The 23,361-nt window shown below is 40.4% G+C and overlaps 1 protein-coding gene and 1 pseudogene across 1 annotated transcript in view; both read right to left on the bottom strand.

The window, feature by feature from the left end:
• Positions 1-18,657, bottom strand: part of RP2 (retinitis pigmentosa 2 (X-linked recessive)) — a 52,303-nt gene extending 33,646 nt beyond the window's left edge. The window contains exon 1 of the mRNA XM_005700814.3: positions 18,358-18,657. Within this exon, the coding sequence (XP_005700871.1) occupies positions 18,358-18,459 (102 nt within the window). The 5' untranslated portion in view covers positions 18,460-18,657. The remainder of the gene's footprint in view (positions 1-18,357) is intronic.
• Positions 18,658-22,064: 3,407 nt separating this feature from the next.
• Positions 22,065-23,009, bottom strand: LOC102187386 (annotated as a pseudogene).
• Between the last annotated feature and the right edge of the window lie 352 nt (positions 23,010-23,361).

Raw genomic sequence — 23,361 nt, 5'->3', positions numbered from 1 at the left:
ACACCACAGTGCAAAAGCATCAATTCTTCAGCACTCAGCTTTCTTCACAGTCCAACTCTCACATCCATACATGACCACTGGAAAAACCATAGTCTTGGCTCAGTTAGGGCAAATTCTGGACTCAAAAGATACAAAGAGACCAAAAAACTCAACTGCCACTTGTGAAGAGCCTGCAGCAAAAACAGGGTGTGTCAAGAGCAAAAGCAGGATACTGCAGCATGCTGTCTGCACATGACACCACCTCATGGGTGGGCAAAACACCTAAGCCACTCCTCCAGCCTGACCCCTAGACACACTCCTACACTCATCTCATATAAGGAAGAAGCTTGCTGCCACCCCCAGCAGGGAGGGAACAACCAAGGGGATCTGCTGTTTGTTCTTGCACCACCCTGCTGCTGCAGCAGGGGACCTAGTAAAGCCTTGCCTGAGTTTCTTGTCTGTTGTTGTTCAGTCGCTCAGTCTTGTCTGACTCTGTGAGTCCATGGATGCAACATGCCAGGCTTCCCTGTCCTTCACTATCTCCCAGAGTCTGCTCAAAATCATGTCCATTGAATCGGTGATACTATCTAACTATCTCATCCTCTATCAGCCCCCTCTTCTGCCCTCAATCTTTCCCAGCATCAGGGTCTTTTCCAAAGAGTCGGTTCTTTGCATCAGCTGGCCAAAATATTGGAGCTTCAGATTTAGCATCAGTCCTTCAAATGAGTATTCAGGGTTGATTTCCTTTAGGATTGACTGGTTTGATCTCCTTGCTGTCCGAGGGACTCTCAAGAGTCTTCTCCAATAGCACAGTTGAAAAGCATCAATTCTTTGGGGCTCAGACTTCTTTACTGAGATGGACTTCTTTTCAGTCCATCTCTCAAATCTGTTCTTGTCTGGACTCTAGTCAATTGCTATTGATTGGGGTAGGCCAAGAACCCTAGTCTGTAACACTATCAATATAATTATCTCTATTTTACAGATGAGAAAATTGAGGTACCCAGAGGCTAAATAACCTGGCCAAGGTAACACAGTAAGTGCTTGCTTAAACTGAGATTCAGATTTAGGCAGTATGGTCCTAAGTACATTCTCTTGGCTGCATCTTCAATTTAACCATATTTAAATAGAAACCAATCTTTACTATGTGAATAGATCAATGCAACAGAATAGAATTCAAAAATAGACTTATGTATACACTGACAAGAGTGCGAAGCCAATTCAATAGAGAAGGTCAGTCTTTTCAATAAATAGTGCTGGAACAATTAGACACCTATATGTAAAAAAATAAAAAGTATCTCTGGGACTTCCCTAGTTCTCCAGCGGTTAGGACTCTATGCTTCCATTGCAGGAGGCATGGGTTTGATCCCTGGTTGGGACCTGAATGCTGCAAGGTGTGGCCAAAAAGTAAAAAGCATCTCCCATATCTTGTATCATATTTAATAAATAACCAAAATGGATCAGAGAACCTAAATATAAAACCAAATTATAAACTTCTAAAAGAAAACAGATGAGAAAATCTTTATAATTTGGTTAGGCAAAGATTTCCTAGATGTGAAACTAAACATGATTGATAAAAGAAAAAAGTAAGGGACTTCCCTAGTGGTATAGTGGCTGGGACTTCGCTCCCAGTGCCGGCGGCCTGAGTTTGATCCTTGATCAGGGAACTGGATCCCATGTGCCATAACTAAGATCTGGAGCAGCCAAGTAAATTAAATAAATATTGAAAACATAAAAAACTGAAAATTGGACTTTTATCAAAATTGAAACTCTACTTCAAAATATATCAAGAGAAGACACCTCATTATTTGAGGGGAAAATATTTGCAAGACACACATTATAAGGGACTTGTATCCAGGATATGTAAAAAAAAAAATTCTCAAAACTCAATAATTACAAAACAATCCAGTAAAAAAAAAAATGGGCAAAAGATTTTAATAGACACGTCACCAAAGAAAATATAGAGATGGCAGATAAGTAAACGAAAAATGCTCAACATAATTAGTCATTTGTTGTTTTCAGTCACTCAGCTGTGTCCAACTCTTTGCAACCCCATGGACTGCAACATGCCAGGCTTCCCTGTCCGTCACCAACTCCCGGAGCTTGCTCAAACTCATGTCCATGGAGTCAGTGATGCCATTTATCCATCTCAACCTCTGTCGACCCCTTCTCCTCCTGCTTTCAATCTTTCCCAGCATCAGGGTCTTTTCCAATGAGTCAGTTCTTCATATCAGGTGGCCAAAGTATTGGAGCTTCAACTTCAACATCAGTCCTTCCAAGGAATATTCAGGACTGATTTCCTTTAGGATTGACTGGTTTGATCTCCTTGCAATCCAAGGGAATCTCAAGAGTCTTCTCCAACACCACAGTTCAAAAGCATCAATTCTTTGGTGCTTGGCCTACTTTACCATCAAACTCTCACATGCATACCTGACTACTAGAAAATCCATAGCTTTGACTAGATGGACCACTGTCGGCAAAGTAATGTCTCTGTTTTTTACTATGCTGTCTAGGTTGGTCACAGCTTTTCTTCCAAGGAGCATCTGTGTTTTAATATCTTGGCTGCAGTCACCATCTGCAGTGATTTTGGAGCCCCCCAAAGTAAAGTCTGTCACTGTTTCCATTGTTTCCCGATCTATTTGCCATGGTGATGGGACTAGATGCCATGATCTTAGTTTTCTGAATGTTGAGCATTAAGCCAACTTTTTCACTGTCCTCTTTCACTTTCATCAAGAGGCTCTTTAGTTCCTCTTCACTTTCTGCCATAAGGGTGGTGTCATCTGCATATCTGAGGTTATTGATATTTCTCCCAGCAATCTTGACTCCAGCTTGTGCGTCATCCAGCCTGGCAGTTCCCATGATGTAATCTGCATACAAGTTAAATAAGCAGGGTGAAAATATACAGCCTTGATGTACTTCTTTCCCAATTTTGAACTAGTCCATTTTTCCCAGTCTTGTTCTAGCTGGTGCTTCTTGACCTGCATACAGGTTTCTCAGGAAGCAAGTAAGGTGGTCTGGTACTCCCATCTCTTTAAGAATTTCCCACAGTTTATAGTGATCAACACAAAGGCTTTAGCACAGTCAATGAATCAGAAGTAGATGTTTTTCTGGAATTCTCTTGCTTTTTCTATGATCCAACGGATGTTGGAAACTTGATCTTTGGTTCCTCTGTCTTTTCTAAATCCAGCTTGAACATCTGGAAGTTCTCAGTTCATGTACTGTTGAAGCCTGGTTTGGAGAATTTTGAGCATTACTTTGCTAGTGTGTGAAATGAGTGCAATTGTGTGGTAGTTTGAACAATCTTTGGCACTGCCTTTCTGTAACAGGAATGAAAACTGACCTTTTTCAGTACTGTGGCCACTGTTGAGTTTTCCAAATTTTCTGACATAATAAATGCAGCACTTTCACAGCATCATCTTTCACGATTTGAATAGCTCAGCTGGAATTCCATCACCTCCACTAGCTTTGTTTGTACTGATGCTTCCTAAGGTCCATTTGACTTCACACTCCAGGATGTCTGGCTCTAGGTTGGTGATAACACCATCATGGTTATCTGGGTCATGAAGATTTTTTGGTATAGTTCTTCTGTGTACTCTTGCCACCTCTTTTGAATATCCTCTGCTTCTCTTAGGTCTATATCATTTCTGTCCTTTATTGTGCTCATCTTTGCATGAAATGTGCCTTTAGTATCTCTAATTTTCTTGAAGATATCTTTAGTCTTTCCCATTCTATTGTTTTCCTCTATTTCTTTGCACTGATCGCAGAGGAAGGCTTTCTTATCTGTCCTTGCTATTCTTTGGAACTCTGCAGATGGATATATCTTCCCTTCCCTTTCTCCTTTGCCTTTCACTTCTCTTCTTTTCTCAGCTATTTGTAAGACCTTCTTAGACAACCATTTTGCCTTTTCCACTTATTTTTCTTGGGGATGGTTTTGATTACCACCTCTTGTACAGTGTTACAAATCTCCGCCCATAGTTCTTCAGGCATTCTGTCTATCTGATCTAATTCCTTGAATCTATTTGTCACTTTCACTGTGTAATTGAAAGGGATTTGATTTAGGTTGTACCTGAATGGCCTAGTGGTTCCCTACTTTCTTCCATTTAAGTCTGAATTTTGCAATAAGGAGTTCATGATCTGGTCTGAGCCACAGTCAGCTCCCAGTCTTGTTTTTGATGATTGTATAGGGCTTCTCCATCTTCGGCTGCAAAGAAAATAATCAATCTGATTTCAGTATTGACCATCTAGTGATGTCCATGTGTAGAGTCATCTCTTGTTCTAGAAGGTCTTGTAGGTCTTCATAGAACCGTTCAACTTCAGCTTCTTCGGCATTAGTGGTTGGGGCATAGACTTGGATTACTGTGATATTGAATGGTTTGCCTTGGAGATGAATAAAGATCATTTTGTTATTTTTGAGATTGCACCCACGTACTGCATTTTGGGTTCCAGAAAAACAACTATTTCTGCTTCATTGACTATGCTAAAGCCTTCGACTGTGTGGATCACAACAAACTGGGAAATTCTTCACGAGATGGGACTACCAGACCACCTTACCTGCCTCCTGAGAAATCTGTATGCAGGTCAAGAAGCAACAGTTAGAACATGGACATGGAACAACGGACTAGTTCCAAATCAGGAAAGGAGTACGTCAAGGTTGTATATTGTCACCCTGCTTATTTAACTTGTATGCAGAATACATCTACAGAAATGCCAGGCTGGATGAAGCACAAGCTGGAATCAAGATTGCAGGGAGAAACATCAATAACCTCTCAGATATGTAGATAACATCACCCTTATGGCAGAAGAGGAACTAAAGAGCCTCTTGATGAAAGTGAAAGAGGAGAGTGAAAAAGTTGGCTTAAAACTCAACATTCAAAAAATGAAGATCATGGCATCCAGTCCCATCACTTCATGGCAAATAGATGGGGAAACAATGGAAACAGTGACAGACTTTATTTTCTTGGGTCCAAAATCACTGCAGATGGTGAGTGAAGCCATGAAATCAAAAGACACTTGCTCCTTGGAAGAAAAAGTATGACCAACCTAGACAGGATAGTAAAAAGCAGAGAGATTACTTTGCCAACAAAGGTCCATCTAGTCAAAGCTATGGTTTTTCCCGTAGTCATATATGGATGTGAGTTGTACCATAAAGAAAGCTGAGCACCAAAGAATTGATGCTTTTGAACTGTGGTGTTGAAGAAGACTCTTGAGATTCCCTTGGATTGCAAGGAGATCAAACCAGTCAATCCTAAAGGAAATCAGTCTTGAATATTCCTTGGAAGGACTGATGTTGAAGTTGAAGCTCCAATACTTTGGCCACCTGATATGAAGAACTGACTCATTGGAAAAGACCCTGATGCTGGGAAAGATTGAAAGCAGGAGGAGAAGGGGACAACAGAGGATAAGATGGTTGGATGGCATCACTGACTCAATGGACATGAGTTTGAGCAAGCTCCAGGAGTTGGCGATGGACAGGGAAGCCTGGCGTGTTGCAGACTATGGGGTCACAAAGAGTTGGACGTGACTGAGCAACTGAACTGAACTGAACTGCATTTTGGACTCTTTTGTTGACTATGAAGACTAGTCCATTTCTTTTATGGGATTCTTGCCCAGAGTAGTTCATATAATGGTCATCTGAATTAAATTTGCCCATTCCGGTCCATTTTAGTTCACTGACTCCTAAAATGTCAATGTTTACTCTTGCCATCTCCTATTTGACCACTTACAATTGATCTTGATTCATGGATCTAATGTTCCAGGTTCCTATGGAATATTGTTCTTTATAGCACTGGAGTTTACTTTCACCACCAGACACATCCACAACTGGGCACTGTTCCTATTTTGGTTCAGGCTCTTCATTCCTTCTGGAGTTATTTCTCTACTCTTTTCCAATAGCATATTGGGCACCTATTAACCTGGGGAGTTCATCTTTCATTGTCATATCGCTTTGCCTTTTCATACTGTTCATGGGGTTCTCAAGGCAAGAATGCTGAAGTGGTTTGCCATTCCCTTCTCCAGTGGGCCACATTTTGTTAGAACTCTCCACCACGACCCCTCCATCTTGGGTGGCCCTACACAGGCATGGCTCATAGTTTCGTTGAGTTAGGGAAATGCAAATTAAGCCACAATGAAATACCACTACACTCTTATTAGAATGGCTATTCTTTTTTAAACTGACCTTACCAAGTACTGGTGAGGATGCAGAGAAACTAGATTTCTCATACGTTACTCACAAGAATGTAAAATAATAGAGCCATTTTGGAAAAGGTTTTAACAGTTTCTTAGAAAGTTTAATATACAATTTCCATATGATCAGAAGTCTCATTCCTAGGTATTCACTCAATTGAAATGAAAGCTTACTTCTGTTAAAAAACCTGTATGCAAATATTTCTGGTAACTATTTATAATTACCAGAATTTGTAAACAACCCAAATGTCCTTCAAGTGGTGAATGGATATGTGGTACATTCAAAAAAATGGATTACGACTCAGCAATAAAAAGGAACTGATATATGCAATAACATAGATGAATCTTAAATGTATGATGCTAACTGAAAAAAGCCAGATTCAAAATGGTATCTACTACATGATTCCACTTACAGGACATTCTCAAAAAGATAAAACTACAGGGATTAAAAAAAAACTGATCAGAGAGACTGTGGTGCTGCAGAGGGTATGAAGTCTAGTCCTTCATTTTATAAATGAGGAACCTGGAGCAAGGACGTCCTCCAAGGCACGCAGCTGGACTGGAGGCATAAACTATGTGACCCCCAGTACATTCCTGCTTGCAGAAGGACAACCCGGAAGACAAGGTTAGAAACAGAAGTCTTACCAGGACTCTCCTGAAATGAGGATCTGAGCCTCCAACCTGGATAGGTGGAGCTTGCAGGACTGACTTGGGGACCCAGATGGGAGTGGTTGCAGTGCTGTGTGTTGCAAAGCATGTGGTGGAGATGCACATCTGGAAATACCAACTTGGTGGGGCTGTGGGGACATCTTTTTTGAATTCTGGTCCCACCATTGAAGATCCCCTGTTCTTTTTTGAGATTAAGCCCTGAGCTTTTAGAGTGGGACCACTGACTCCAAGACCCTAGACTATCAGAGAACTAACCCTCAGTTCAGTTCAGTTCAGTTGCTCAGTCGTGTCCGACTCTTTGCGACCCCATGAATTGCAGCACGCCAGGCCTCCCTGTCCATCACCAACTCGCGGAGTTCACTCAGATTCATGTCCATCGAGTCAGTGATGCCATCCAGCCACCCTAGGGAGTATCAAATAGTGAGAACTCACACAGAGGAAACCACTTGAATATAAGACCCAGTGTCACCCAACCACGAGTAGCACCCTGTGTTTATGCCTCATCTAGATAGCAAACAAAACAAAACTACAAACCAAATCATCAGTAGACAGGATTACCACCTCACTCAGCCTTGCCCAGCAGAGGAAAAACAAACAAACAAACAAACAAAAATTAAGCACAAATCTCACCCTATAAGAAGCTTACACAAACCACTGGACCAACCTTATGAGGGCAGAAACCAAAAGGAAGAAAGAATTCAGACTTGAAGCCTGGGAAAAGGAGACCTCAAACACAGTATGTTAAAAAAAAAAATAATAATGAAAAGGCAGAGAAATACTACACAAATGAAGGAACAAACTAGAAACACAGAAGTCCAAATAAATGAAGACGAAATAGGCAAACTACCTGAAAAATAATTCAGAATAATGATAGTAAAGATGATCAATAACCTTCAAAACAAAATGGGGAAAATGCAAGAATCAACTAACAAAGACTTAGAAGAATTAAAGAATAAACATGCGGAGACAAACAACACAATTACTGAAATTAAAAATACTCTAGAAGGAACCAAGCAGAATATATGAAGCAGAAGAATGAATCAGTAAGGAGGAAGGTAAAATGGTGGAAATAACTTCTGAAGAGCAGAATAAAGTAAAAAGAATGAAAAGAACTGAGGGTAGTCTCAGAGACCTCTGGGACAATTTCAAATGCACCAACATTTGAATTATATGGGTCCCGGAAGAAGAAGAGAAAAAGAAAGGGTATCAGAAAATTTTTGAAGAGATTACAGTTATAAATTTCCCCAACATGGAAAAGGAAATAGTCAATCAAGTCCAAGAGGCACAGAGAGTCCCATACAGGATAAACCCAAGGAGAAACACACCACGAAACACACTAATCAAAGTAACAAAGACTAAACACAGAGAAAGAATATTAAAAGCAGCAAGGGAGAAGCAACAAGTAACATACGAGGGAAACCCCATAAGATTAACAGCTGATCTTTCTGCAGACCAGAGGGAATGGCAGGATATATTTAAAGTACTGAAAGGGAAAAATCTACAACCAAGATTACTGTACCCAGCAAGGATCTCATTCAAAATTGATAGAGAAATAAAAAGCTTTTCAGATAAGCAAAAGTTAAGAGAATTCAGTACCACCAAACCAGCTTTGCAACAAATCTTAAAGGGACTTATATAGTCAAGAAATACAACAGAAGAAAAAAGATCTACAAAATCAACCCCAAACAATTAAGAAAGTTGCAATAGGAACATATATATCAATAATTACTTTAAATGCAAATGGATTGAATGCTCCAAGCAAGAGACACAGACTGGCTGAATGGATACAAAAACAAGACATATATATATATGCTGTCTACAAGAAACCCACTTCAGACCTCAAGACGCATATAGACTGAAAGTGAGAGGATGGAAAAATATATTCCATGCAAATGGGAAGCAAAAGAAAGCTGGAGTAGCAATCTTCATATCAGACAAAATAGACCTTAAAAAATAAAGATTACAAGAGATAAGGAAGGATACTACATAATGATCAAGGGATCAATCCAAGAGGAAGACATGACAATTGTAAATATCTATGCACCCAACATAGGAGAATCTCAATACATCAGACAAACACTGACAGACATAAAAGGAGAAACTGACAGTAACACAATAATAGTAGGAGACTTTAACCCCCCACTCACACCAATGGACAGATCATCAAAACAGAAAATTAATAAGGAACACAAGTCTTAAATGATACATGAGATGAGATGGATCTCACTGACATCTTCAGGACATTCCATCCAAATGCAGAAGAATACACCTTCTTCTCAAGTGCACATGGAACATTCTCCAGGATAGACCACATCTTGGGTCACAAATCAAACTTCAGTAAATTTAAGAAAATTGAAGTCATATCAAGCATCTTCTCTGACCACAATACTATGAGACTAAATATAAATTACAAGGAAAAAAAAACTGTAAGAAACACAAGCACATGGAGATTAAACAGCACATTTCTGAATAACCAACAGGTTACTGAAGAAATCAAGAGGGAAATAAGAAAGTTTCTAGAAACAAATCACAATGAAACAGGACAACTCAAAACCTATGGGATGCAAAAAAAGCAGTTCTAAGAGGGAAGTTTATAGCAATACAATCCTACCTCAAAAAATGAGAAAAACGTCAAATAGACAACCTAACTTTACACCTAAAGCAACTGGAAAAAGAACAAAAAACCCCAAAGTTAGTAGAAGGAAAGAAATCATAAAGATCCAAGCAGAAATAAATGAAAAAGAAATGAAAGAAACAATAGTAAAGATTAATAAAACTAAAAGCTGGTTCTTTGAGAAGATAAACAAAATTGACAAACCCTTAGCCAGACTCACCAAGAAAAAAAGAGAAAAGAATCAAATCAACAAAATTAGAAATGAAAAAGGAGAGGTTACAACAGACAATGCAGAAGTACAAAGGATTATAAGAGACTATCATGAACAACTATATGGCAGTAAAATAGATAACCTGGAAGAAATGGACAGATTTTTAGAAAAGTTCAGTCTTCCAAGACTGAACCAGGAAGAAATAGTAATTATGAACAACCCAATTACAAGCACTGAAATTGAAGCTGTGATCAAAAATCTCCAAAAAAAACAAAAGCCCAGGACCAGATGGCTTCACAGAATTTTACCAAACATTTAGAGAAGAGCTAATGCCTATCGTTTTAAAATACTTTCAAAAAACTGCAAAGAAACATTTCCAAACTCATTCTATGAGGCCACCATCACCCTGATACCAAAACCAGACAAAGACAACACAAAAAAGAAAACTACAGGCCAATATCACTGATGAACATGCACGTAAAAATTCTCAACAAAATTGTAGCAAACAGAATTCAGCAACACATCAAAAAACACATACACCATAATCAAGTTGGGTTTATTCCAGGAATATAAGGATTCTTCAATATACGCAAATCAATCAATGTGATACACCATATTAACAAATTGAAAGATAAAATCCATATGATCATCTCAATAGATGCAGAAAAAGCCTTTGAAAAAAATTCAACACCCATTTATGATTAAAACTCTTCAAGAAATGGGCATAGAAGGAACCTACCTCAACATAGTAAAGGCCGTATATGATAAGCCTACAGCAAACATTATTCTCAATGGTGAAAAACTGAAAGCATTCACCATAAGATCAGGAACAAGACAAGGGCGTCCACTTTCACCACTATTAGTCAACATAGTTCTGGAAGTCCTAACTACAGCAATCAGAGAAGAAAAAGAAATAAAAGGGATCCAGATCAGAAAAGAAGAAGTAAAGCTTTTACTGTCTGCAGATGATATAATACTGTACATAGAAAACCATAAAGATAGTATCAAAATATTATTAGAGCTAATCTGTGAATTTAGCAAAGTTGCAGGATACAAAATCAATACACAGAAATCACTTGCATTTCTATATACTAACAATGAAAAATCAGAAAGAGAAATTAAGGCATCAATCCCATTCACCATTGCAACAAAAAGAATTAAAAATCTAGGAATAAACTTACCTAAGCAGACAAAAGAGCTGTACACAGAAAATTATAAGACACTAATGAAAGAAATCAAAGATAGCATAAACAGATGGAGAGATATTCCATGTTCCTGGGAAGAATCAATATTATGCAAATTACTACCAAATACAATCTACAGATTCAATGTGATCCCTATGAAATTAACAATGACATTTTTCACAGAACTAGAACAAAAAATTTCACAATTCATATGGAAACACAAAAGACCCCGAATAGCCAAAGCAATCTTGAGAAAGAAGAATGGAGCTGGAGGAATCAATCTTCTTGACTTCAGGTAATACTACAAAGCTACAGTCATCAAGACAGTATGCTACTGGCACACACAGAAAAGAAATATGGACCAATGGAACAAGATAGAAAGCCCAGAAATAAACCCATGCATCTAAGGATACCTTATTTTTGACAAAGGAGGCAAGAATATACAATGGGGCAAAGACAGCCTCTTCAATAAATGGTGCTGGGAAATCTGGACAGCTATATGTAAAAGAATGAAATTAGAACACTTCCTAACACCATACACAAAGATACACTCAAAATGGATTAAAGATCTAAATGTAAGACCAGAAACTATAAAACTCTCAGAGGAAAACAGGCAGAACACTCGATGACATAAATCAAAGCAAGATCCTCTGTGACCCACCTCCTGCTACTGCTGCTGCTAAGTCGCTTCAGTCATGTCCGACTCTGTGCGACCCCATAGACGGCAGCCCACCAGGTTCCACCGTCCCTGGGATTCTCCAGGCAAGAACACTGGAGTGGGTTGCCATTTCCTTCTCCAGTGTGTGAAAGTGAAAGGTGAAAGTGAAGTCGCTCAGTTGCGACCCCATGGACTGCAGCCCACCAGGCTCCTCTGTCGATGGGATTTTCCAGGCAAGAGTACTGGAGTGGGGTGCCATTGCCTTCTCCTAGAGTAATGGAAATAAAAACAAAAGTAAACAAGTGGGACCTGATTAAACTTAAAAGCATTTGCACATCAAAGGAAACTATAAGTAAGGTGAAAGAAAACCCTCAGAATGGAAGAAAATAATAGCAAATGAAACAACTGACAAAGGATTAATTTCCAAAATATCCAAGCAGCTCATACAACTCAATACCAGGAAAACAAACAACCCAATCAAAAAGTGGGGAAAAGACCTAAACAGACATTTCTCCAACGAAGACATACAAATGGCTAACAAACACATGAAAAGATGCTCAACATTGCTCATTATTCAGTTCAGTTCAGTTCAGTCACTCAGTTGTGTCCAACTCTTTGTGACCCCATGAACCGCAGCACGCCAGGCCTCCCTGTCCATCACCAACTCCCAGAGTTCACTCAGACTCATGTCCATCGAGTCAGTGATGCCATCCAGCCATCTTATCCTCTGTCGTCCCCTTCTCCTCCTGCCCCCAATCCCTCCCAGCATCAGAGTCTTTTCCAGTGAGTCAACTCTTCGCATGAGGTGGCCAAAGTACTGGAGTTTCAGCTTTAGCATCATTCCTTCCAAAGAACACCCAGGACTGATCTCCTTGCAGTCCAAAGGACTCTCAAGAGTCTTCTCCAACACCACAGTTCAAAAGCATCAATTCTTCGGCGCTCAGCTTTCTTCACAGTCCAACTCTCACATCCATACATGACTACTGGAAAAACCATAGCCTTGACTACACGAACCTTAGTTGGCAAAGTAATGTCTTTGCTTTTGAATATGCTATCTAGGTTGATCATAGCTTTCCTTCCAAGAAGTAAGCATCTTTTAATTTCATGGCTGCAGTCACCATCTGCAGTGATTTTGGAGCCCCCCAAAATAAAGTCTGACACTGTTTCCACTGTCTCCCCATCTATTTCCCATGAAGTGATGGGACCAGATGCCATGATCTTCGTTTTCTGAATGTTGAGCTTCAAGCCAACTTTCTCACTCTACTCTTTCACTTTCATCAAGAGGCTTTTTAGCTCCTCTTCACTTTCTGCCATAAGGGTGGTGTCATCTGCATATCTGAGGTTATTGATATTTCTCCCAGCAATCTTGATTCCAGCTTGTGTTTCTTCCAGCCCAGCGTTTCTCATGATGTACTCTGCATATAAGTTAAATAAGCAGGGTGACATATACAGCTTTGACGTACTCCTTTTCCTATTTGGAACCAGTCTGTTGTTCCATGTCCAGTTCTAGAGAAATGCAAGTCAAAACTACGAGATATCACTTCACACCATTCAGAATGGCCCTCATCAAAATGTCAACAAACAATAAATGCTGGAGAGGGTGTGGAGAAAAGGGAATGCTCTTGCACTGTTGGTGGGAATGTAAATTGATACAGCCACTATGGAAGACGGTACGGAGATTCCTTAAAACATTAGGAATAAAACCACCATATGACCCAGCAATCACACTCCTAGACATATACCCTGAGGAAAGCAAAACTGAAAAAGACACATGCATCCCATTGTTCATTGCAGCACTATTTACAACAGCTAGAACATGGAAGGAACCTAGATGCCCATCAACCGATGAATGGATAAAGAAGTTTTGGCACATATATACAATGGAATATTACTCAGCCATAAAAATAAACACATTTGAGTCAGTTCTGATAAGGTGGATGAACCTAGAACCTATTATACAGAGTGAAGTGAGTCAGAAAGTAAAAGATAAATATCATATTCTAACACATATACACGGAATCTAGAAAAATGGTACTGAGGAATTTACTCGCCGGGGAGCAATGAAGAAACAGACATAGAGAATAGACTTATGGACATTGGGAGAGGGGAGGAGAGAGTGAGATGTATGGAAAGAGTAACATGGAAACTTACATCACCATATGTAAAATAGATAGGAAACTGGAATTTACTATATGGCTCAGGAAACTCAAACAGGGGCTCTGTATCAATCTAGAGGGATTGGATGGGGCTGGAGATGGGAGGGAGGCTCAAAAGGGAGGGTATATATGTATACCTATGGTTGATTCATGTTGAGGTTTGACAGAAAACAACAAAATTCTCTAAAGCAATTATCCTTCAATAAAAAAATTAAAAAAAAAACTGATCAGAGGCTAGAGGCAGAGTTGACTACAAAAGGGCATGAGGAAATTTGGGGAAATGATCGTACTGTTCTAGTTTTTGGCTTATTTGAACTTTTTGGCCATTACAAATAATGCTGTTACGAATATATGTGTACAAGCTTCTGTGCGGAAGTATGTTTTAATTTCTCTGGGATATACTTAGGAGTGGAATGTAACGGCCAAAAAGTGGAAACAAGCCAAATGTCTAACAAAATGGATAGTAAAATAAATAATTTATAAATAAGATGAAATAAAATATCTACTCTATGTTAAGGTTATTCAGCAATAAAAAGGAATAAATTATTGATATATGCTATAATATGGATGAATCTCAGAAACATGCTAAGTGAAAGTATACAAAAGAACACATACTGTATGATTTCACTGATAAATGTCCCAAATAGACAAAATCTCTATAGAGATTGAAAGTAAAATTATAGTTTCCTGGGGCTTTGGGGAGTAGGGAGTAACTACTTATGGATCTGGGTTTCTTTTGTGATGGATGAACATGTTAAAAAATTACATCACAGTGATGGAAACAGAACTCTGTGAACTTGTTGTATGCCTATTAATTATATCTCAATGAAACTATTTTTAAATGTATAAAGAAAAAACTAGTTATTTCCATTAAGTAACAACTTTATGTACAGGATTTAAAACAAGTCGACAAGTTTGACATTTCTCCCATCAAGAGAACCCCTTCCTTTGGATGTAGGTGACACCTGTGATTGCCTCAATAAACAATATGGCAGAGACTTCCCGGGCTGTCCAGTGGTTAGGACTCTGGGCAGGGGGCACAGGTTCCATTCCTGGTCTGGTTGGGGAACTAAGATCCCAAATTCCACATGCTTCGAGGTATGGCCAAAAAAAAAAAAAAAAAAAGGCAGAAGTAATGCTACATTACTTAAGAGAGCAGTTAGAAAAAGCCACGCAGCTTCTGTCAGTCTCAGGACATTTGCCTTTGGAACCCAGCCATCATGCTGTGGGGAAGCCCAGGCTACATGACGAGGCCCCTGGCCCTTAGCCCCAGCTGAGCTTCCAGCCAAAAGCCAGCATCAACTTGCCAGTCACCTCTGTGATTAAGTCATATTGAAAGCAGACCCTCCATCCCCCAGTCAAGTTGCCGTGATTGATGACACACAGAGCAGAGAGCCAACCAGGCTAAGCCCCACACAAATTGCAGAGTTGTAAGCAAAATAAGTACTTGCCATTATTCTGTGACATTAAGTTTTGGCGTAGTTTGGTAGGCAACCATGGGTAACAGAATACCTTAGGTACTTACTTAAGAGGTTAAAAACACCATCTACTGAAAAACAGCCCCCTACTCAATGTAGATACTTCTTTCCAGTAAATCACCATCCAACCTCTATGTGAATGTTCTGACCAACATGAAGATTGGTCACCACCCCTTCTGGTAATAAACAACTCTTGAATTATGATCTGCCTTGTATTAAGGGTGTTCTTTGGAAGGAATGATGCTAAAGCTGAAACTCCAGTACTTTGGCCACCTCATGCAAAGAGTTGACTCATTGGAAAAGACTCTGATGCTGGGAGGGATTGGGGGCAGGAGGAGAAGGGGACAACAGAGGATGAGATGGCTGGATGGCATCACCGACTCGATGGACGTGAGTTTGAATGAACTCCAGGAGTTGGTGATGGACAGGAAGGCCTGGTGTGCTGCAATTCATGGGGTCACAAAGAGTCGGACACGACTGAGCGACTGAACTGAACTGAACTGTATTAAGATTGGTTCTGCCTGTCTAAATTCTGTCCTCAGAGGTAGCCAGTACTATCTAACCTCTCTTCCTCAGGACAGGTCTTTACCTTACTAAATAGTAGAGAAATCTTTACCAGGTTTCATTTTGTAGCTGAGAAAACTGAGCGGATATAATATGTATTGTCCGTGCTCAAAATCACAACTTTCATACCTATGCCACCATTTCTATCATCTAGGAAGAGAACGGTATAAGTAACTAGAAAATGAAAGCTATTTTTCTGTACTACTCATCCTTCCTTTGTACTTAAATATTTCCTGTTTTAATTTAAAAATGCCAGTTAGCTCTTCAAGGGCATGCAAAATAATTCTTGTCATTGTGAGTCTTCCTTGGTGTTTGAGGACATATATATTGAATAATTTACCTAGCTATGGGAAGCAGCATACAGATAACAAGGATACAGGCATTTCTTTTCAAAGGATTTAAACACAGATTTTATAATCCAAAAATACTTTGCATCTTATCAATGTAGTAACTGTATGCTGTTTTTTTTTCTTTTTCAAAGTCAGCAACAGAAAATGAGCTTCTTACACTGTTGATTACAGTAAGTCCGTTGTCATAACAACACCTAAGTCCCCAAACATTCTTTCTAATTGAGACAATTTCTTCTAGCTTCAGTCCCCCAAGACTGACTCAATTACACAACTCAAAATCCAAACCCCTGAGGGTGCCTCTCAATAAGGATACTGATTATGCAACCTAAGGAAAAGTCTAAACACCACTTTTCCAAGTTGCAAGGAAACTTTTCAGGCAATGCACTTTGTTTTTACAGCTAAGTCTTACAAGTTGAATGGTAATTTTCTGATGTAACTTTAAAATTGTTTATATTTCATGATCACATTACAGAGATCTAAACTTTTAATACAAACCATTCTGTTAATATAACTTCAATATATCTCATTCATGTTCTCTGGGCTGTATTTACATCCTGTTTCTTTTAAGGTACAATTAAAATCTTCTAGGAGCAAGCAAGACCATGCTAAACTCAATAAAAGTATCACTGGATTAATATAGAACATATGTATACTACCCATATCGAGCTCATGAGTTAAGGAGCAGAAAAAAAACTTTAAAATCATATAAAACCTTAGCAGGTCATCATAAATTAGAGGGGTCCAAGAATGAATTCTTAGTAATTCCAAAAGAATAAAAAATTCCAAAAAGAAAAAGCAATGTTGGGAAATGTGTTATCTCTGTTGTTTCAAAATGTAAGCTGGTAATTCTCTAACAGTAAAAAAAATTTTTAAAAGGGCTTGCTTTCAGACAGAAAGTACAGTACTTTCCACTCCTACATTATAAAATGCTGCTATCCCAGTGAAAATTTGCTGTATGACTCAGGGAACTCAAACCCAGGCTCTGTAAGGACCTAGAGGGGTTGGAAAGGGTGGGAGGTGGGAGGGAGGTTCAAGAGCGAGGGGACATATGTACACCTATGGCTAGTTCATGTTGATTATCGGAGAAAGCAAACCAATATTGTAAAGCAATTATCAATCAATTAAAAATAAATCTAATTTAAAAAATGCTGCTATCAAGTATGGATAAAATAGAATAAACCGACTATGCAACCCTATGTAGCAGGGGCAGAAAGATGGGGCTGAGAAGTCTGTAAAAAGGCGTCCAATTTTTAAAATCTGACACTTGGAGAACCGAGTTTATGTGAATAAATTCTGCGGGGGACTGGAAATCATGTAGGATGGTCTATGAAAACAAATCATTAATAAAACATTTACTATAAAGCATTCATTGATAAAGATGTTTTATTAAGCAAGGAGTTGTATTAGCTGTTCATAACACTCATTTAAAAATCTTTATCATTTTGTTTAGAAGAGAAAAAAATTAATGAATCTATCAAAGTATTTTTCTAAACATAAATGGAGAACTATGTAGAAAGAGGAAGCATTATGAAATTTATGACTAAGTGTGTTTTGTGTAAGACTGTAAAACTGTTCAAAGGTAGTGGACGTGTTCAAAGGTTTTTCATTTCTGGCTATAGGGAAAAGTAAAAATAAGGGCATTTTCATTCACTCAACAGTAAAATACTGCCTAGCTTATGTAGATTATTTTCACCTTACAGTCTTAACACACATTCCAAAGACTGATTTGATTTTCATTATTCCTTTCGGGGAAGAGGAGGGAAAGCAGGGCTGTATATGTCAAATGGTCCACTTCGTCACTGAGAAAATTTTGCATTGGAATATATCAGGAGGCACCAGAGATTTACTGACTAGGGAACAGAAAAGAGAAAACAGCCACAGAAAGAACATAAGCTGCGAAAGAGATGAGATCAGTCCCAAGAGTAACTCGAGGACTGGACAAAACCCTGCTCGGCGCTGCAAGTGAAATGAGCAGACGTGATTTGGGGCATTCCAGGTTCTCCTTCCTTCTCCGGAGTCCATTCTTGGACCGGAGAGCAGGATGCAGAGAGGAGGGAAAGCCCGCAGTGTCCAACTGCCTGGACAATGAGCTCTAGGGCCCCATCCAGAGCTGCACCGCCCTCCTTCAAGCCTTCTCTAGCGTTCAATTTCACGGCTCCCCCAAAAGTCATTCACTTCGACTTCAACAACTCGCGGGAGAGAGCACGCGCGCAAGGGCAGCAGCTGCTGGGCCCGCCCCCTTAGCGCTGCTGGCCGCGGGGGACCCTTGCCGAGCTGCTCAGCAGGACTGAGACCAGCCGCTAAGGGAATCTACCTTCTCGCGCTGGTCCCAGCTGTACTGCTTCGGCTGCACTTCCTCGTCCTCCGGTTGCGACTCCTTCTCAGCCTTCCGCCTCTTGGAGAAGAAGCAGCCCATGGTCTTGGCCCGCGGGGTCTCACTGGCCGCTACTCCTCGCCGGCCCGCTGGCTCAGACACCTCCTGGAGTTGTGATGTGAACCCCGGGCGCCTGGGCCCCGCAGCGGTCTGAATACTGCCCCGCGGACCCGCCCAGTAGCCCGCAGCCCAGGTTTGCCCGCCAGGCCCAACAGCCCTGTTCTTTTTCCTCTCAGTTGTCCTGACGACCCACTGCAGCCAATGACCGCTCAGCGCTCGGGGAACCAATCAAAGCCCCGCGAGCAGCCTGCGCGGCCTATGAAGAGAGGTCGACGCACGAACACAACCAATCTTCGCCGGGCTCCTGCGCCAGCCTCCAGGGGCTGATCCGGCCGGCTTCGGCGCCCTCACAGCCGACCCAGCTCCCAACCTGCCCCGCCCCTCTTAGAACTCAACTGGACTGTCCGGCTGCCGGTAGTACATCTGCGACAGCCAGGTCTTTTTGCCCTAGGTTCTGTTTCCAAGTTCTAGACGCGGAAGGGCAGCCTAGTTGACATTAGACTTCAGTTTTGTGATGCTATTGGTGCGGGAACAGGAATTCCTGCTTGTGCAGGAAGGGTCCTGAAATTCACTGGCCTCAATCCTGGACCCCACGTCGTCTGGCTAGTGTCACCCCCCAGGAAATCCCCCCAACGACCTTTCTGACCCTCCTTGCCCTCTCTAATGTGCTTTCTTAGAGCTTCCGCGAATGACTCTAAAATTGAACAAGAACTTAGAAAGATAAGTATTTTTGTACCGTCTCCTTATTGGAACTGTGAATTTCTCGAGACCAAAAGCCCTGTCTTTTTTTAAATCCCCCAAACCTTGCTTAACTCCACACTCATTGCTCAATAAGACGTTTGTCAAATGAATGCTTGCACACTAGTGAAGGAAACATTTACAGCCTTTCCCTATTCTTTCCCAAAGTGGCTCAAGAGGAGGGGTCGGGGAGAGTAATGGTAAAAGGGTTCTCTTCATGGAGTTTATTTATTTATTTATTTATTTTTCTTCATGGAGTTTATAGCCTCATGGAGGACGTAAGCATTGCCATGTAAACTATCAGATATATTCTCAATAAATGCTGTAGGGTTTGTCTGAAGATATTTTTAAAAATATATATTGAATATTAACATATGCTATGCTTGGGTTAACTTTTACTACAATACACATGTATTGCTTGTATAGTAGAAAAGATAAGTTGTTGGTTTAATTCTCTGAGCACAGTATTTTGGCATTTGGTAGGACATCAAATGCAGATTAGTGTAGGCTTAAATTTGGTTAACTTTCTACATTCCCACACTTATTCACATCTAATGTATATCCTTAATGAGCCTCTGGCTTAACTTGAGCATTAAGAATGTTCCCTTTTTCACTTCCTGCCATTTATTGCACAATCAGGAAGAAAAGTACATGTGCTCAAGTATTAGAAATTACTGTTAATTTAAGTTCCAGATCTTAGGCAATAAAGTCTTTAACCAGTACACACTTTTCCTTCTTCAGAGTGAGATGAAAAGTCTATGTGACAATGTTTTGAGTAAGACCCTTAGATGTTTTATATTCATAAAAGGTTAAAATTGTGACTTCCAAGTAGTACAGTGGAGGAAACAGAGGTCCACAGAAGTGAAGAGACTAATCTGTAGTCACAGTGAGAGTGGTTCGACAGGGTCTAGAAAGATCCAGAGTCTGCGCTGTTCAGGGCTTCCTCCTCCTAAATTTGTTCTCTGATTCATCTGAAAGAAGTAAAGAAGTTGCTAGGCCTTCTGATGCCTTGGGAGCTCTGTCCCACAGTGATGTTGTTCCTCTTAATGAACAAACAAAACTAATTTTAGAGAAACAATCTCTAAAGCTCATGGTTTTGAAGTATTCATTAATGAGAAACTTAAACCTAAAACAAAATCTATATCCAATAGTGATGTTTTCAGGAACCCTTTAAAAAAAAGTGAAGATAAAATCCCCTTTCTGTTAAATCCCATCCCATCATCACCCCTAACCAAAAATGAAATAGTTTAATAATTATTCAGTTCAGTTCAGTTCAGTTCAGTCGCTCAGTCGTGTCCGACTCTTTGCGACCCCATGAACTGCAGCACACCAGGCCTCCCTGTCCATCACCAACTCCCAGAGTTCACTCAGACTCGCGTCCGTCCAGTCAGTGATGCCATCCAGCCATCTTAAACTAGGACATATTCAAAGCCAATGAAAGAACTAGTGCTAGAGTTCACTCATACTCTTTCTTTTTCTTTCTTTTCTCCCCCCTTCCTTCCCATGCCAATGAATTTTCATAACTGCTTTTTTTCCCCTGCAAACCAGCACTCTTTACTTACTTATTGGCATACATATGGCTGAGAAGAGTCATCATACCCTGATTCCTCATTCCTTTCTGTCCAAGAGTATGCTAGGGTCTCTTTATATCTTAGCTCAGATTCTCAAGGAAGATAACCAGATAAAGTGTTGGCCAGTCAATAACAGATTGGACTTCCCCAGTGGCTCACTGGTAAAGAATCCACCTGCAATGCAGGAGCCGCAGGAGACTCAGGTTGGATCCCTGGGTTGCTTTGGGAAGATCCCCTGGAGGAAGGCATGGCAACCCACTCCAGTATTCTTGCCTGGAGAATCCCATGGACAGAGGAGACTGGCAGGCTACAGTCCATAGGGTCACAAAGAGTCAGACTGAAGCCATTTTGCATGCTCACACCCATGCACAATAATGGAATGGTTACCCATCGGTCATGTGCACACCCCTGGTCTAATTACTTCAGTCATAAGATGAGTTCTATTTTGCAAACACGAGTGGGGAGCAGGTCCTAAAAGAGCGCATGTGCTGGCAGTCCTAACTCTGTAGAGTCCAGAAAGACACTGGTCATTCCTTCTGCCTGTAATCCTGCTACTTATACTCTTGTTATATCTTTTCTATAGAAATTTATCCTTCATGTTCAGTGAATAGATGGATATTCATCTGTATTAATAAGTTGAGTTGTGGGTTTGCACCTGGACACAAGCTGCAGATATAGTCTGGGTCCCCTGAGTGTCTTGACCACAGAAATTATAGAGTTATTTACCTCTCAGAAGACATCACTGAAGACATATATCTTCACAGCATGGATAAACAAGTTACTCCAGCAACGGTGGCTGGAAAAGTCCCTTTTCTCGAGTTGACCTGACCCATGCTTGCTCACTCTGTACTCAACCTAAGGAAACACTTTACAAGTGAAGGAGAAAAGAGAGGAGTGTTTCTATGATCCATTGCTGTGTAACAAACTTAATGGCTTAAAACAACAATTATTTATTTTCCACTTGAATCTGTAATTTAAGCAGGGCCCAGGGGGGACAGCTCAATTCCAGCTTCATGCTACATCCAGAGCTTCAGCTGAGATAACTCAAATGGCTGAATCATACCTCTCCAACAAGGTAGCTTTAAGGTATTCGGATTTTTAAATATAAATTTATTTATTTTAATTGGAGGCTAATTACTTTACTATATTGTATTGGTTTTGCCGTACATTGACATGACTCCGATTTTAATACATGATGCTGAAGGCTCCAAGGATAAGTTTTCCATGAGACCAAGGCAGAAGCTGCAAGGCCTCTTATTTATTTATTTTTTTGCTTGTTCAATAAGTTTATTATTGTCTTATCTGAAAAATCTTGATAGAAAATTGTGGTTTGGTTTAACTCTCAGCAGCTCATTCTTGAGCTCTAAGGAAGCTTGCCTTCTGAGCTACCCGATCTTTCTTCTGGGCAAGTGACATTTTGGGATGGTTCCACCTCTTCTTTTTAACTTCTTTCTTAGGCTTCTTCTCATACACTGGATTCTCTCGTATTGCAGTATGAGCTTTCTTATACATCTCCTCCATCATGTCTGGAGTTACATTGTTTTTTATGTACTGAGAGAATTGTTTCTTGTAAGCATCTTCATCTTCTTCAATTAGGTAATGTGTGTAATCTGCAACGTTTTGCCCCATGATGTGCTTTCGGTGTACCTCAGCACTGAACTCTTTGCTTTCTGAATCATAACCAGGGAACTGTTTGGTACTGTGAGGGATAGACAAGCCTCCATCGACAGCTCATTTTAGAGCCCCCAAAACTTTATTCCCAGTAGTAGTTCTGGCAAGTCCTGCATCCAAGTAACAGGTGAAGGCACCAGGTTGACCATCAATGCTTTCCACATTGTATTCATCTCCAGTCACCTTGACTTGGCCTTCATAAATTTTGTCCATACCAAACCTATTAAGAAGCCTGAGGGCCAGCAGCAGGCCAGTACAATATGCTGCAGCATAATTTGTCAGGCCAACCTTCATACCGTATTTTGGGAGTTGGTGAGCATAAGCTGCACAAATGATCATATCTCCTTCTCTACGGGCATAAGCAATCTGACAAATGATTTCTCTGTTCGTTACACGAACAATCATTCTGTATTTAGGTGTGTTGTACTTATTTTTATCTTGGATTACCAATCGTTTCTGAGCATAGTAGTCAGTTTTGCCCTCTCGCCTTCTGAATTTCACTTGGTATCTCTTGAAGTAGGCCTTGTTCTTGACAACTTTAACAAACCCCATCCTGCAGAACAGAACCCCAACTCCGTGGCTTGCCACAGAGCTGCAGAGCCAGCACGGCTAGGGGCAGTGGGTGGGGCAGAGGTTGGGAGGAGTGCATAGCCTCTTAAAATGTAACTTCAGAAAAGACACATCACTTTCACTGGATTCTGTTGATCACATTGTTCTCGGCATCTGGCAAACAGTGGAAATTGACCAGAGGCCAGACAAGAAATCGAGATAAGGCTTTACTGGGGCCCCTGCTGCCCCAGGCAGGAGAGAGAACAAGCAGTAAGTTCCCTTTCTTGATCACTCTCTGAGTTGGGGGCAAGCTTGCTCCTTACATGGGGTGAGTGTAGTAGTGTGTCCAGGAGTC

Source organism: Capra hircus (genome assembly GCF_001704415.2).
Source record: "Capra hircus breed San Clemente chromosome X unlocalized genomic scaffold, ASM170441v1, whole genome shotgun sequence".
Classification (NCBI taxonomy): Eukaryota; Metazoa; Chordata; class Mammalia; order Artiodactyla; family Bovidae; genus Capra; species Capra hircus.
Note: the sequence above shows the minus strand (reverse complement) of the source record. Positions and strands in the feature narration are given on the sequence as shown.